The sequence below is a fragment of the Sminthopsis crassicaudata genome, chromosome 2 (assembly GCF_048593235.1).
Source record: "Sminthopsis crassicaudata isolate SCR6 chromosome 2, ASM4859323v1, whole genome shotgun sequence".
In the NCBI taxonomy this organism is placed as follows: domain Eukaryota; kingdom Metazoa; phylum Chordata; class Mammalia; order Dasyuromorphia; family Dasyuridae; genus Sminthopsis; species Sminthopsis crassicaudata.
Genome location: NC_133618.1, coordinates 36,980,664 through 36,995,176, shown reverse-complemented (window position 1 = coordinate 36,995,176; position 14,513 = coordinate 36,980,664). Strand labels below are relative to the sequence as shown.

Genomic DNA, 14,513 nt, shown 5'->3' with positions numbered 1-14,513 from the left:
TTTTTAATTCAGCCTATTCATTTTTCATACTGTAAATTGTTCTTTCTTTCTTTCTTTCTTTCTTTCTTTCTTTCTTTTTTTTGGCGGGGGGGTACGATGCATGGAGTTCATTGGCTTTATGAATGTGTAGCATCACCTGCAACATAAAGAGACCTTTGTCTCAGGTCCAGGTATTTGCTGTCCTTGGCCAGAGCACTATGAAGGGTGGGGTTTCTGGGAAGTAAATGGGAAACAACAAACAGAATCCAGAACCCCAGCTTCCAGGTCCTTGTTAGACCCAGTTGTTCTCATCATTTCTCTCTGGACTCAAGCTGCTGATTTTCTAGGCCAAAGTCTTGTCACAAGCAGAGGGAAGACAACATCAGCATAGCCCTTAACAGCTTCCATTCCATTCTGATCTCACCCCGGAGACACGGCGAGGTCCGGGCTTGGTTCCCAGTCTGTGCCGTCCAGTTCCTGGCCTGTGTTGCTGTACACAACATAATCGGCTCGGTTCTCGTGGGCACGGCATGGACACCATGTGTGTCAGCAGGCCTTCCGAAGGACTATCAGGCCCGTGAGCTTGGCAGAGAGGGCCTGAAAGTTCTGGAAATCCTGCACAATGTCCAGCACAAGTCCTGCTTTCTTCCATGAGTGGCGGAAGATTATATCCCTCAGAAATGCTTCTGCCAGAGCCAGACTTAGCCCTAGGATGTTGTTCTTCCGTGCTCAATAATATGGAGTCAGGATCGAGGATTTCTTTGTCCACTTGTGCAGTCATATTCTCGGGTGTCCATTCTGCTCCTTCCCCTGATCTTTCTCCAGAACCATCTAGCCCAAAATTTGGAGCCAGCAGTTCTCAAAGCTGCAGTAATTGTCAGTGAGGAGAAGCAGGTCTGCAGTCCTATGGCCGGCATTTTGTCTCAGGTCCTTCCTCTTCAGACTAAATGCACCCAGGCAGGCAGGGGCCATGTGTGGTCAGGTGTTCCTCTCTGCCTCCCACAGTTGTCCCCAGAACACCCACTGTTTGTGTCGCTCCAGGTGTCGATGATCCCTGGGTCACCAGGCTGATGAGACTCACAGAGTAGCCCTGGAAGATGGTGCAGGCCCTCACTGGACAATGGCTCTTATTCAGGCCTGCCTGGCTCTCCTGCTTCTCCTCCCCAGACCCCAGGTTCTGTTCAGTCCTGGTGTTCATCTGTGGCCCTCAGGGCTGAAGCTGGTGGCCTGGAAACCTGTGGTGGTGAAGGAGCCAGAGATCCCACAGCCCAGGCAGTAGTGAAAGTCGTAGTCCAGGACCTGAGAGACCCTGTGGTCAGCAGGAGGGCCTGCTTGAGGATGGCATCCCGAGCTCCCGGGGCAGTCAGCCAGGGCCGCTGCCCAACTCCTTCTCTGGGGAGCCTTCAGTAGGCTCAGTAGGCTCAGTAAGCATCTGGCTGGTCCCTGGCTTAGTGGGGCTCAGCGTGATTCTGATAGCTGCATCCTTTTCTTAATTAGCCGAGAAGATGAGATCAGGAATAGTCTTTTGTTTAAAAAAATTAAATTAAATTAAAAAATAGTTTGTCTATTTAATTAGTTTTTTCCCCAACTCTTAGGTTTATTAATTAATTCAATAGTTTTTCATTCCTTTATTTTCTTTAATGTTTCCTTGGATATTCAGAATTTTCAATTTGGTGTGTAATTAGGCATTTTAAATTCATTATAGCTTTTTCTTCTTTATGCCCAATTCATTGAGTTGCTTATTCTTTTTTATTGCTTAGAGATATAAATTTTCCCCTAAGAATTCCTTGGTTCCATCCTATAAATTTGATGTGATTTTTCATTATTGTCATTCTCTTTGATGAAATTATTGTTTCAATGATCTGTTCTTTTTTCCACTTCCACATTTCTTAATATTCTTGGTTTACTTCAATTTTAATAGTATAACAATATTCCAATCATTATACCAAATAATAGACCATTTGTTAATGATTAGACTTTTCCATTGTCCCAGTATTTTTTCAATATCAAATTAGGCTGTTATCATTGAATAGTTGTTCCACCCAAAAAAGACTTTCTAAGCATGTTCCCAATAATAAAGTTATTGGGTAAAAGGCCATGATTATCTTTTCTCAAAATACATTTAATTGCTTTTTTATTTTTACATAAAATGAATTTTTGTCCTTCATTTCCAAAGACATCCCATAGAAGAAATGCATTTCTGACTCATCATATTCTCTTCTAGGTGCTTATTGTATTTAGGCCCAAAGTCATTACAAAATCTCCTCAATTAGAATCATTGCCACATAACCAGAAACAGCCAGACCATCTCAGTAGGGAAAATCATATTGAGACAGGTCTCCTACTGTTCAAACACATGTGCATTGGTAGTTTGTCAAGTACATATAGATAAAAATTTGCTGATGGACTTCATGCTCCCATAATTGGGTCAAAGAGGGTCTGAACTCAGAGGTACCACTACACACCTCTCAGACTGGCTAAGATGTCAGGAAAAGATAATGAAGAATGCTGAAAGGTATGTGGGAAAACTGGGACACGCATACATTTTTAGTAGAATTGTGAATGCATCCAGCCATTCTGGAGAGCAGTTTGGAACTATGTCCAAAGAGCTATCAAACTATGCATATTCTTTGACCCAAAAAAGTTTCTACTGTACTTATATCCCAAAGAGATCTTAAAAGAGGGAAAGGGACTCACAAGTGCAAAAATGTTTGTGGCAGCCCTTTTCGTAGTGGCAAAAACTGGAAACTTAATGGATGCCTATCAGTTGGGGGAAGAGATAAATAAATTATAGTATATGAATGTTATGGAATATTATTGTTCTGGAAGAAACAACCAGCAGGATGATTTCAGAGAGGCTTGGAGAGACTTACAGGAACTGATGCTGAGTGAAGCAAGCAGAAACAGTTCCTTGTATAAGGCCATAAGATGATTATAGGAAGATCAGTTCTGATGGATGTAGCTCTCTTCAACAATGAGATGATTCAAACCAGTTCCCATGGTCTTGTGAGGATGAGAGCCATCTACAGAGAGAGGGCTATGGGAACTGAGTGTAGATAGGTCACAATAAAGTATTTTCATTCTTTTTGTTGTTTGCTTGCATTGGATTTTCTTTTCCATTTTTGGTCTAATTTTTCTTGTGCAGCAAGATAATTGTATAAATATGTATGCATATATTGGATTTAACATACATTTTTATCATGATTACTTGTCATATAGGGAAATATTGTCTCCTGCTTTCTAGAGCCCCTACAATTGGGGTGATTAAAATATACCTTCCTAGTAGATAAATGATGAGGCGGGAGTCTCAAGGGAAAAATGGAGTCCATTTATTTCAAGGGCTTTCCCCTTGATATAATGTAATAAAAACAACACTGTGTACATGGGACCACATGGAGTTTGCCACCTGCTATCACTGTGATTCAATCTCTACACAGGTGGTCATCATCCCCTGACTTCTCAGGAAGGCCGAGAATCCTTAGAGGAGATGGGGAGCTGAATCAGACATTGTCAGCAGGTTCCCTCTGGGCTGAAAGGTCTTATACCTTACCCAAAGTTTCCCCACTGACTGTTACCCTCTACAGGGAACAGTGTGGGGGCAGGGAGGAAAAATTGGAATACAAGGTTACACAAGGGTTAATGTTGAAAAATTATCCATGCATATGTTTTGAAAATAAAAAGCTTTAACAAAAAAAAGAAAGAAAGAAAGAAAAAGAGGATCTAATTCCATTCTACTCCTAACTGGGGGGGGGGGGGGGAGGAACTTTGCATGGCTTTGGCTTGGGAAAGATCATAATCTACAGGATAATCTTTTTAAATTTTTTATTTCATTTTTGGATTACATTTGGAGTTCCAAGTGTTTCCCTCCCTTCCTCCCCATTTTGCATTAGTAGCTGAATTCTGAAGTCTCTTTCATTTCTCACACTAAGATTCTGTCATATTTTAGAAATTCCTGACATTCCAAGATGTTGCTGTGGAATTCACCCAGGAAGAATGGAGCTATTTGGATCCTGGCCAGAAGGACATGTACAGGGATGTGATGCTGGAGAACTATGAGAACTTTGTCTCTCTTGGTAAGCTAATTTTTTTCCAATCATTCAGTCTGCATTTATTTAACTCTGATTAAGAACCAGGAATTATGTCACAAAGTCACAAAGAGAAGAAAGGTAAAAATTAGACAGGCCCTGCCTTCTATCCAGCAGACACCAAGTATGTACATGTCAGTACAAAACAAGTCATTTCCAAGGGGATGACAATAGAAGCTAGAGGGGATGAAGAAAAGCCTCATTCTAGACATGGCAGAATCTTAGCTAAGCTGTGAAGGTAAATAAGGTTGCAAGTGTTGAAGGGCAAAGAGTAGAGTTGGGAGAGGATCCCCTAGTGACCTGCAGAGATGGCAGGGAGAGCATCACATGTGAGCCACTGCAAGGTCAGAGCATTCCATCTGTCCATGGCCGTGGGGGGCTGAGGAGCTTGGCTGAATTTGAATTTACTGGACAAGGAGGGAAAGTCACACAAATACCTTTATATACAGATGCATTCAGACTTTTGGGCTGTTTTTGAGCAGTTGTTACTCTTCCCAGACAAAAAGTCCTTCTTTGTCCAGCTGGAAATTAGCAGCTTCATTCTGCAGCCCTGCAGACTCTCCTTTCACACTCTCTGCTCAGCCATGCTTCAGGTTCTCCATAGAGCCCCAGCAGACTAGGAATGGGTGAATGTGACTCCCATCTGTCCTGTGTCTGCACCAAAGGCTCTGTCCCTTCCCTCACATTTGTTGAGGGAAACTCCTTTAGGGGTCTTTGAGGCTTCTCCACTGGCATTTCTAGACATGTCCTTTTTCTGTATAGAGAGACCAGGACTGAGTTCTGAGGTGTCTCTGTGTTCTTAGCACTTCCCACTTATTTCTCCTTGAGCAGGGCTTCCAGTAACTAAACCAACTGTGATTTCTTGTCTGGAGAGACATGAAGCCCCCTGGCTATCAGGGGAAGAAGACCCCAGATGCACTTCTGAAGGTGAGTAATAACCAGGAGGGCAGGGGGTGCAGTCCCTGGAGAGCCAGCCCTGGACTGAAGGAGCCTCAGGGATCTGAGTTCCAGTCTGACCTCAGACACTTCCTATCAGTGAGACCCTGGACAAGTCCCTTAACCTTGTGGGTCTCCTCTGTGACATGATGTGGGGAAGAAAATGGCAAACTCCTCTGAGATATGAATCTCTGCCCAGAAATCTATCAGAGGGGCTTACAGAGGGTCAGATGCAGCTGCAAACCCCTGACCTAGAAATCTAGGCAGGGACAGGACTCACTGCCAGCAGGAGCTTGGCTGGCTCATTAGAGTGAGTTACCTTGGAAATATTGGGCCTGGAGCTCTCTTTCAAGGTCCATAGGCCTGAGGAGAGGAGCTGGGGTTGTCCATCCTGCACTCCTCCTGTAACCTCACCTTTTGTGTCAAGAAATGGTTTTCTGGTAAATCTGCCCTTGTATTTCTCTCTAGTCTCAGAAAAAGCTGTAATCCTGAAATTATTTTTTCTCTTTGATGATTCTTTTCTGAGAGATAAAGGGAAAACTTTCCTGTATTATTAGGGCTGACTTCTATTTTCAAAAACAAATCATTGCTACATCCTGTTGCCTGTTTCATCTGCCTTCCAATGTGCCTCATTCTTTTCACTGAATGACCCTTTTAAGATGCCATTTATACCTTGTCCTACTTGGCCATTCCCATCTTGAATTTGTAAAATCAGTTCTCTGCTTCCCCTGCTCCAAAGAAAATTGCCTTTAAGGTCATTAATGACTTTAGTAATTATTATTATTAAGATACGGTTAGCAAGTGTTTTATTAGTGCTTGATTTGCAGTGTGTGTGTGTTGTCACCATTTTATAGATTAGGGCTGTGAAAATCCATAGCATTTTAAGTTGTCCATGGTCACCTCCCTAATAAGTGTCACAACTATATCTCATCAAATTTAGGGAATTTCCCAGAACATGGGAACATAGGACATGAAAACTCTAAGGGTCTGCCGTATTACCGAGTATAAAGAGCACCAGTTTCCTAGTTAGCAGACCTGGGTTCAGAGCCTGCCTCTAACACTTACTAAGTGTGACATTGGATTATTCACTTCACCTCTTAATGCTCTTTTTCTATTGAGGACTTGAGTTCTGTCCAACACTTTGTGACCATGTTTGGGGTTTTCTTGATAGAGATCCTGGAATAGTCTACCATTTCCTTCTCCAGCTCATGTGACAGATGTAGAAACTAAGGCCAACAGGATTAAGTGAGTTCAGGATCCCTCAGCTGGAAAGTGTCTGAGACCAAATTTGAACTTAGAAAGATGAATTTTCTCATCTTCATTTTCAGTGCTTTGTGCAGTGTGGTCACACCTCACTGTTCAATGTTCTCAGCAGCTCTTTGTTCATAAAATCATATTTTCCATCACTATCTCTTCTTCAGTGTTACCAGAGATCAACTTGAAATACAACTCACTATGGTTTGAGAATTATTGTTTTCATCTCAAAAAATTTAAATGTTTTAGAGGCCATGAGCAGTTCTGCTACCTTCCCCTCTGCTCTTTTTGCCTTCAACTCCTTTGTGACCATGATTCTTCTACTTTGTCCAAATTTGTCAACCTTCTTCCTCATGGGGAAGACTGAATGGACTCTAAAGCAGTTTTCTTTTCCACACAACAGTGAGTAATGGGTGGTGACACTTTGCTGTGTTTCTTTCAGATTCAGAATGTGAAACCAATGACTTGGCTTCAGCTCCAGAGCAATGCATTTCCACAAGAGAGCCATTCACAAAGAGACTCAAAAAGCATGGTTTCTGGGATTCCCAATTGGGAGAAGGTTGGAATTTCGACACTGTATTAGAAAGGCAGACAAACAACCTGGAAAGTCAGCTAATAGTGAAACAAAGAAAAACTCAGAAGTTCAGTGTTCCATATTTTTTCCAATTTGGAAGAAAACTCAGTTTCAGTTCAGTTCCCCTTCCAAAACAAAGAGTTTCTACAGGAAAATATTTTGATGATCATTGTAGAGTTGGAAAGGGGTTCAAATGGTATACACACTTAATTAAACATAAAAGAATTTCCATGGTCAAGAAACTGTGTAAATCTAATAATTATAAGCACACTTTCAGTTACTACTCAAAACTTAATCATTACCATAGAGTGTGTTCTCAAGGAGAATCTCACAGAATAAATGAATATCTCAGAAGTTTCCACATCAATTCATGCCTTACTGAACATGGAGGAATTTGTAGTGGAGAGAAATGTCATCAATTTGGGAAATGTGGGAAGATTTCCAGCTACAATCCATGTCATACTATTCATTTGAAAAATCTTCAGGAAGAAAACCCTTTTAAACAAAGTAACAAAGGTAGGAAAGGTTTTCACCAGAGGCAATATCTTGGTCAACATAAGAGAATTCCTACTGAAGAGAAACCTTATAAATGTAATGAATGTGGAAAAACCTTCACCCTTAAGGGAAATCTTAATTCACATAAGAGAATTCATACTGGAGAAAAACCTTATAAATGCACTGAATGTGGCAAAGCCTTCAGGCAGAATAGAAGCCTTAAATCACATAAGAAACATCATACTGAAGAGCAACCTTATAAATGTAATGAATGTGGAAAAGCCTTCACCCTTAAGGGAAACCTTAATTCACATAAGAGAATTCATACTGGAGAAAAACCATATAAATGTACTGAATGTGGAAAAGCCTTCAGGCAGAATAGAAGCCTTAAATTACATAAGAAAAATCATACTGAAGAGCAATCTTATAAATATAATGAATGTGGAAAAGCCTTCACAGGGAAGGATACTGGAGAGAAACCTTATAAATGTAAAGAATGTGGAAAACCCTTCAGTGATAAGGCATACCTTAAAAGACACATGAAAATTCATAGTGGATTGAAACCTTTTAAATGCAATGAATGTGCAAAAGCTTTCAATTCTAAGAAAGAACTTGCTGTACATGAGCGAATTCATACTGGGGAGAAACCCTATACTTGTACTGAATGTGGAAAAGCCTTCAGGCAGATGGGCGGTCTTAATAGACATAAGAAAATTCATACTGGAGAGAAACCCTATAAATGTAAAGAATGTGGAAAAGACTTCATGGAGAAAAGAGGCCTTAAATCACATGAGAAAATTCATACTGGAGTGAAACCCTATAACTGTAATTTGTGTGAAAAATCCTTCAGCCTTAAGGACCACCTTAGTAGACATAAGAATATCCACACTGGAGTGAAACCCTACATATGTGAGGAATGTGGAAAAGCCTTTCGGTCTAATGAAGGCATAAACAGACATAAGATAATTCATACTGAAGAGAAACGCTATAAATGTAATGAATGTGGAAAAGGCTTCAACTTTAAGATAGGCCTTTCTTTACATGAGGGAATTCATACTGGGGAGAAGCCCTATAAGTGTAATGAATGTGGAAAAGTCTTCAGGCATAAGGGACATCTTAGGAAACATGAGAGAATTCATACTGGTGAGAAACCCTATAAATGTAGTGAGTGTGGAAAAGTCTTCAGCCTTAAGGAATACCTTAATAGACATGAGAAAATTCATACTGCAGTAAAACCCTATAAATGTAATGAATGTGGAAAAGTCTTCAGCCTTAAGGATCACCTTAATAGACATAAGAAAATTCATACTGGAGTGAAACCCTATAAATGTAGTGAATGTGGAAAAGCCTTCAGGCTTAAGGGACACCTTAATAAACACAAGAAAATCCATACAGGATTGAAACCCTATACATGTAATGAATGTGGAAAAGCTTTTAATTGTAATGAAGGCCTCAATGGACATAAGAAAATTCATACTGTATTGAGACCCTATACATGTAATGAATGTGGAAAAGCCTTCAGCCTTAAGGAATACCTTAATAAACACAAAAGAATTCATTCTGGAGGAAAATCCTTTGAATGTACTGATGTTGGAGAAACTTGTACTTGAAGTCCAAAATTCACCTAATAAAAAATGAGAATCTCTTCAAATGTAATAAATGTGGGAAAACTTTCTTGTACAGCTCAAACCTTAAGAAACATCAGATGATTCACACTGGAGGTTAGTCATCTACATATAAAGAATGAGACTGTTTTCAACCAGCAGAAACACTTAAGAGATCCAGTAAAAATCTTACTGGACATGAAGTTTTAAAATGCTGTTTCTTTTACATGAGAATAACTTCACAGGGTCAAGCTAATGTAACACATTAGGCAGTCTTACTGACAAAGTAATTGCATTTTGGGGAACAAAATCTTTTATAGCCGGGGACAAGGAGGAGCAGAAGATAGAATATGGGGAGTGGATTGAGGTGTTAAAACTGTCTGGCCTTAGTTACTTTAAAGATGCTAACTAGACAATCTCAGATGTTGGACACAGTATGGATTACAAAGCTACGTAAAGTGTAACTTTACATCATTCTATGCAAACAAGATTGGATGGTTGGTTTTTGTTTTTTTTTTCTATTCTAATAATGGGGACCAAATGACCTCAGTAATAATAGCCATTCTTTATGATGTGCACTTCAACTATCTCAGTCTCTGTTTCTCTCAATGTTTTTCTCTTCTCCCTCCTACTCTCCTAGATATTTCTTATTTCCTGATTTTCTTGTGCTGCTCTCCCAAAAACACTTCCTCTTTCTTTTGGGTTACCCTGTACTTAACTTTTGTTGAATATTTCATATCATCCCTAAGGCAAGACTTGTCTCACTTTCATATCTGTATTATCAACACCAGTTTTTGCCAGAGAATTTAATAAAGGTATACTTTTGATGGTTTTTTTTTTTCCAGAGTCCATGTTATATTTCCAGATCTCAGAATGCTGCTTCTGAAGCTCTCTACCTTCTTAATGCATCTCCTATTAGATTTGGCCATTTCAATGAGGTATGATGACACAAGATCACAAAAGCTCATTGTTAGAAGGGACTTCAGCATGTTTTCCATTTATAACAACTAGCAAATGTTCAACCAGTCTTAAAGATCTGTTGTTGCTGTTCAGTCATTTCCATCTCTTAGAGCCATCATTTGGAATTTTCTTTTTCTTTTTTTTTATTAATAATTTTTATTATATATATATTTTATAATATTATCCCTTGTATTCAATTTTTCCAAATTATCCTCCCTTCCCTCTATTCCCTCCCCCCGATGACAGGCAATCCCATACATTTTACATGTGTTACAATATAGTCTAGATACAATACATGTGTGTGAATATCATTTTCTTGTTGTACAATAAACATTAGATTCCAAAGGTACATGCAACCTGGGCAGACAGATATTATTGCTATCAATTTACATTCACTTCCCAGTGTTTCTTCTCTGGGTGTAGCTACCTCTGTCCATCATTGATCAACTGGAAGTGAGTTGGCTTTTCTTTATGTTGAAGATTTCCACTTCCATCAGAATACATCCTCATACAGTATTGTTGTTGAAGTGTATAGTGATCTTCTGGTTCTGCTCATTTCACTCAGCATCAGTTGATTTAAGTCTCTCCAGGCCTCTCTGTATTCCTCCTGCTGGTCATTTCTTACAGAGCAATAATATTCCATAACCTTCATATACCATAATTTACCCAACCATTCTCCAACTGATGGACATCCATTCATCTTCCAGTTTCTAGCTACAACAAAAAGAGCTGCCCCAAACATTTTGGCACATATATGTCTCTTTCCGCTCTTTAGTATTTCTTTGGGATATAAGCCCAGTAGTAGCGCTGCTGGGTCAAAGGGTATGCACAGTTTGATAACTTTTTGGGCATAATTCCAGATTGCTCTCCAGAATGGCTGGATTCTTTCGCAGCTCCACCAGCAATGTATTAGTGTCCCAGTTTCCCCACATCCCCTCCAACATTCATCGTTATTTGTTCATGTCATCTTAGCCAATCTGACAGGTATGTAGTGGTATCTCAGAGTTGTCTTAAATTTATTTATTTATTTATTTATTTTTAAAATTTTTTTATTATATATATATATATATATATATTATAATATTATCCCTTGTATTCATTTTTCCAAATTACCCCCCTCCCTCTATTCCCTCCCCCCGACGACAGGCAATACCATACATTTTACATGTGTTACAATATAGTCTAGGTACAATACATGTGTGTGAATATCATTTTCTTGTTGCACAATAAACATTAGAATCCGAAGGTACATGCAACCTGGGCAGACAGATATTAGTGCTAACAATTTACATTCCCCTCCCAGTGTTTCTTCTCTGGGTGTAGCTACCTCTGTCCATCATTGATCAACTGGAAGTGAGTTGGATCTTCTTTATGTTGAAGATTTCCACTTCCATCAGAATACATCCTCATACAGTATTGTTGTTGAAGTGTACAGTGATCTTCTGGTTCTGCTCATTTCACTCAGCATCAGTTGATTTAAGTCTCTCCAGGCCTCTCTATATTCCTCCTGCTGGTCATTTCTTACCGAGCAATAATATTCCATAACCTTCATATACCACAATTTACCCAACCATTCTCCAACTGATGGACATCCATTCATCTTCCAGTTTCTAGCTACAACAAAAAGAGCTGCCCCAAACATTTTGGCACATATATGTCTCTTTCCGCTCTTTAGTATTTCTTTGGGATATAATCCCAGTAGTAGCGCTGCTGGGTCAAAGGGTATGCACAGTTTGATAACTTTTTGGGCATAATTCCAGATTGCTCTCCAGAATGGCTGGATTCCTTCACAACTCCACCAGCAATGCATTAGTGTCCCAATTTCCCCACATCCCCTCCAACATTTGTCATTATTTGTTCCTGTCATCTTAGCCAATCTGACAGGTGTGTAGTGGCATCTCAGAGTGGTCTTAATTTGCATTTCTCTGATCAGTAGTGATTTGGAACACTCTTTCATGTGAATGGATATAGTTTCAATTTCTTCCTCTGAGAATTGTCTGTTCATATCCTTTGACCATTTATCAATTGGAGAATGGTCCGGTTTCTTATAAATTATGGTCAGTTCTCTATATATTTTGGAAATGAGACCTTTGTCAGAACCTTTGTTTTTAAAAATATTTTCCCAATTTGTTACTTCCCTTCTAATCTTGTTTGCATTAGTATTGTTTGTACAGAAACTTTTTAGTTTGATGTAATCAAAATCTTCTATTTTGTGATCAATAATGATCTCTAATTCTCCTCTGGTCATAAATTCCTTCCTCCTCCACAGGTCTGAGAGGTAGACTATTCCCTGTTCCTCTAATCTATTTATGATCTCATTCTTTATGCCTAAATCATGGACCCATGTTGATCTTATCTTGGTATATGGTGTTAAGTGTGGATCCATATCTAATTTCTGCCATATTAATTTCCAGTTTTCCCAACAGTTTTTTCCGAATAATGAATTTTTATCCCTAATGTTGGTATCTTTGGGTTTGTCAAAGATTAGATTGCTATAGATGTACCCTTTTTTGTCCTTTGTATCTAATCTGTTCCACTGATCTACCGGTCTATTTCTTAGCCAATACCAAATGGTTTTGGTGACTGCTGCTATATAATATAGCTTTAGATCAGGTACACTTAGACCACCTTCCTCTGAGTTTTTTTTCATTAGTTCCCTTGCAATTCTCGACCTTTTATTCTTCCATATGAATTTTGTTGTTATTTTTTCTAGGTCATTGAAATAGTTTCTTGGGAGTCTGATTGGTATAGCACTAAATAAATAGATTAGTTTGGGGAGTATTGTCATCTTTATTATATTCGCTCGGCCTATCCAAGAGCACTGAATGTCTTTCCAATTATTTAAATCTGACTTTATTTTTGTGGCAAGTGTTTTGTAGTTTTTCTCATATAATTCCTGACTTTTCTTTGGTAGATGGATTCCCAAATACTTTATACTCTCAACATTTGTTTGGAATGGAATTTCTCTTTGTATCTCTTGCTGTTGCATTTTGTTAGTGATATATAAAAATGCCGAGGATTTATGTGGATTTATTTTGTATCCTGCCACTTTGCTGAAATTTTGTGGAATTTTCTTAGCAAAGATATTAGCCATGTCCTCCTCCAGCTTCTTTTATAAATGAGAAAACTGAGATAAGCTGGCTTAAGTGATTTGCCTGGTCTCACACAGCTAGTAGGTGTCTGAGGTTAGATTTGAACACAGGAAGATGATTTCAAGTCCAGTGCTCTATCCACTTTGCAATCTAGCAGGTCCAAAGCTGTGTTTTGGAAAGAGCAATCTGAGCAGTGTTTTATAGTTATAGAGAGCTCAAATTTACCAGAACGTATTCCTTGCATGAAAAAAAATTTCCTTTTTATAATCACCATGTCATTCTGGGACGTCTGGTTCCTCTTAGTTCTCCCTTCTAGAAATAAGCAGAACAAACATGATTTCTTCCTGTATGTGATAGACCTTCAAATACCATCATATTTTTTTTCTGCTCCAACATTTTCTTTAGGTCAAACACCCTGCCTGGATTTCTTCAACCAGTTTCTGCCATGTTAGCGGCCCTGACTAGCTACTCTGAGATCAAGTACAAATTCCCCGCTACTTGACAGACAGAAGCCCTTCACCGTCTTGAATCAACCTAGCAACCCAGGCTTATTAAACATTATTTTCCTTTCTGAGCTCCATATCCCAGGCAGAATGGCTTTCTTTTATCTTACATAAGACATTCCCTCATGTATCTCCAGGAATTTGAATCCTGCCTGAAATGCACTTATTCTGCAGGTTCACTTAACAATGCAAGCTCTTTTAATTTAATTAAAGCTCTGAGTTCAACATCAGTGAGAGTCAGGAACCCCCTGACAAAGTTCTTGGGTAGACATAAACCTCCAGGAACTCTGGGTGTTAAGAAAAAGGCCAACACAAGAATTTTTGTGTTTTCCAAGGAACTTACTTATGGGGGAAGACTTTACACAAAAGCTATCTGAAAAGCAAGAAGCTTTTACCAGCCATCCTAAACACCCAACAGAAGTGTAGATGGAAAGGAAAGAGTTTAGTTGGTAAGTTCTTTAGTAGTCCACTATCCAGCTCTCCAGATCCAGAAGAAATGAGGGAGATAAAATGTTTAGTCTGGGAAAAGCCGTTGGAGCAGTCAGCCATTTCTTCTCTAGCCTATTTTAAAGATGAGGAAATTCAAGGGTGAAGTGACTTGTCCAGGGTAATCTAGCTAGAAAGATTTGAACTTAGAAAAATAAGTCTTCCTGTCTTCTGACCATGGAACTTAAAAAGTAGAAAAGTGAGGATGTTACTAGAATTCTGACATTTTGGGATTATTGAGAAAAATGACAGGTAATAAGATGTATTTGATATTAACGATATTTCTGTCACGTCATACAGTCAGTGCCTAATGATTGAGTGATGATTACACCTGACTCCATCTCTGCCAGTCTGCATTTATTCCTCCTGAGCTTTAGTGATGCTGAAGGTTATCATAGCTGCGCAGTGATGGACAAAGTTTCCCACCCACATATACACTGCCTCCGCTTCCGCACGTGTGACAGGAGAAATTAGATCACTGCCACAAGCGCTTGGCAGACTAAAAACCCTGTATACATGCGCGCTAGGACTAGAGGGCTGTCTAG

General features: G+C 39.3%; 1 protein-coding gene across 3 annotated transcripts in view; it reads left to right on the top strand.

Moving 5' to 3' along the window:
- LOC141554161 (KRAB domain-containing protein 5-like) overlaps positions 1 to 14,031 on the top strand; it is a 30,981-nt gene extending 16,950 nt beyond the window's left edge. For 2 of the 3 annotated variants that reach the window (XM_074285775.1, XM_074285776.1), the window contains exons 3-5: positions 3,926 to 4,052; positions 4,896 to 4,991; positions 6,697 to 8,983. In XM_074285775.1, the coding sequence (XP_074141876.1) occupies positions 3,926 to 4,052; positions 4,896 to 4,991; positions 6,697 to 8,933 (2,460 nt within the window). In that variant the 3' untranslated portion in view covers positions 8,934 to 8,983. Of the gene's footprint in view, positions 1 to 3,925; positions 4,053 to 4,895; positions 4,992 to 6,696; positions 8,984 to 13,384 lie in introns of those variants that run through there. The other variant, XM_074285777.1, reaches the window with a different exon arrangement.
- Positions 14,032 to 14,513: the final 482 nt, after the last annotated feature.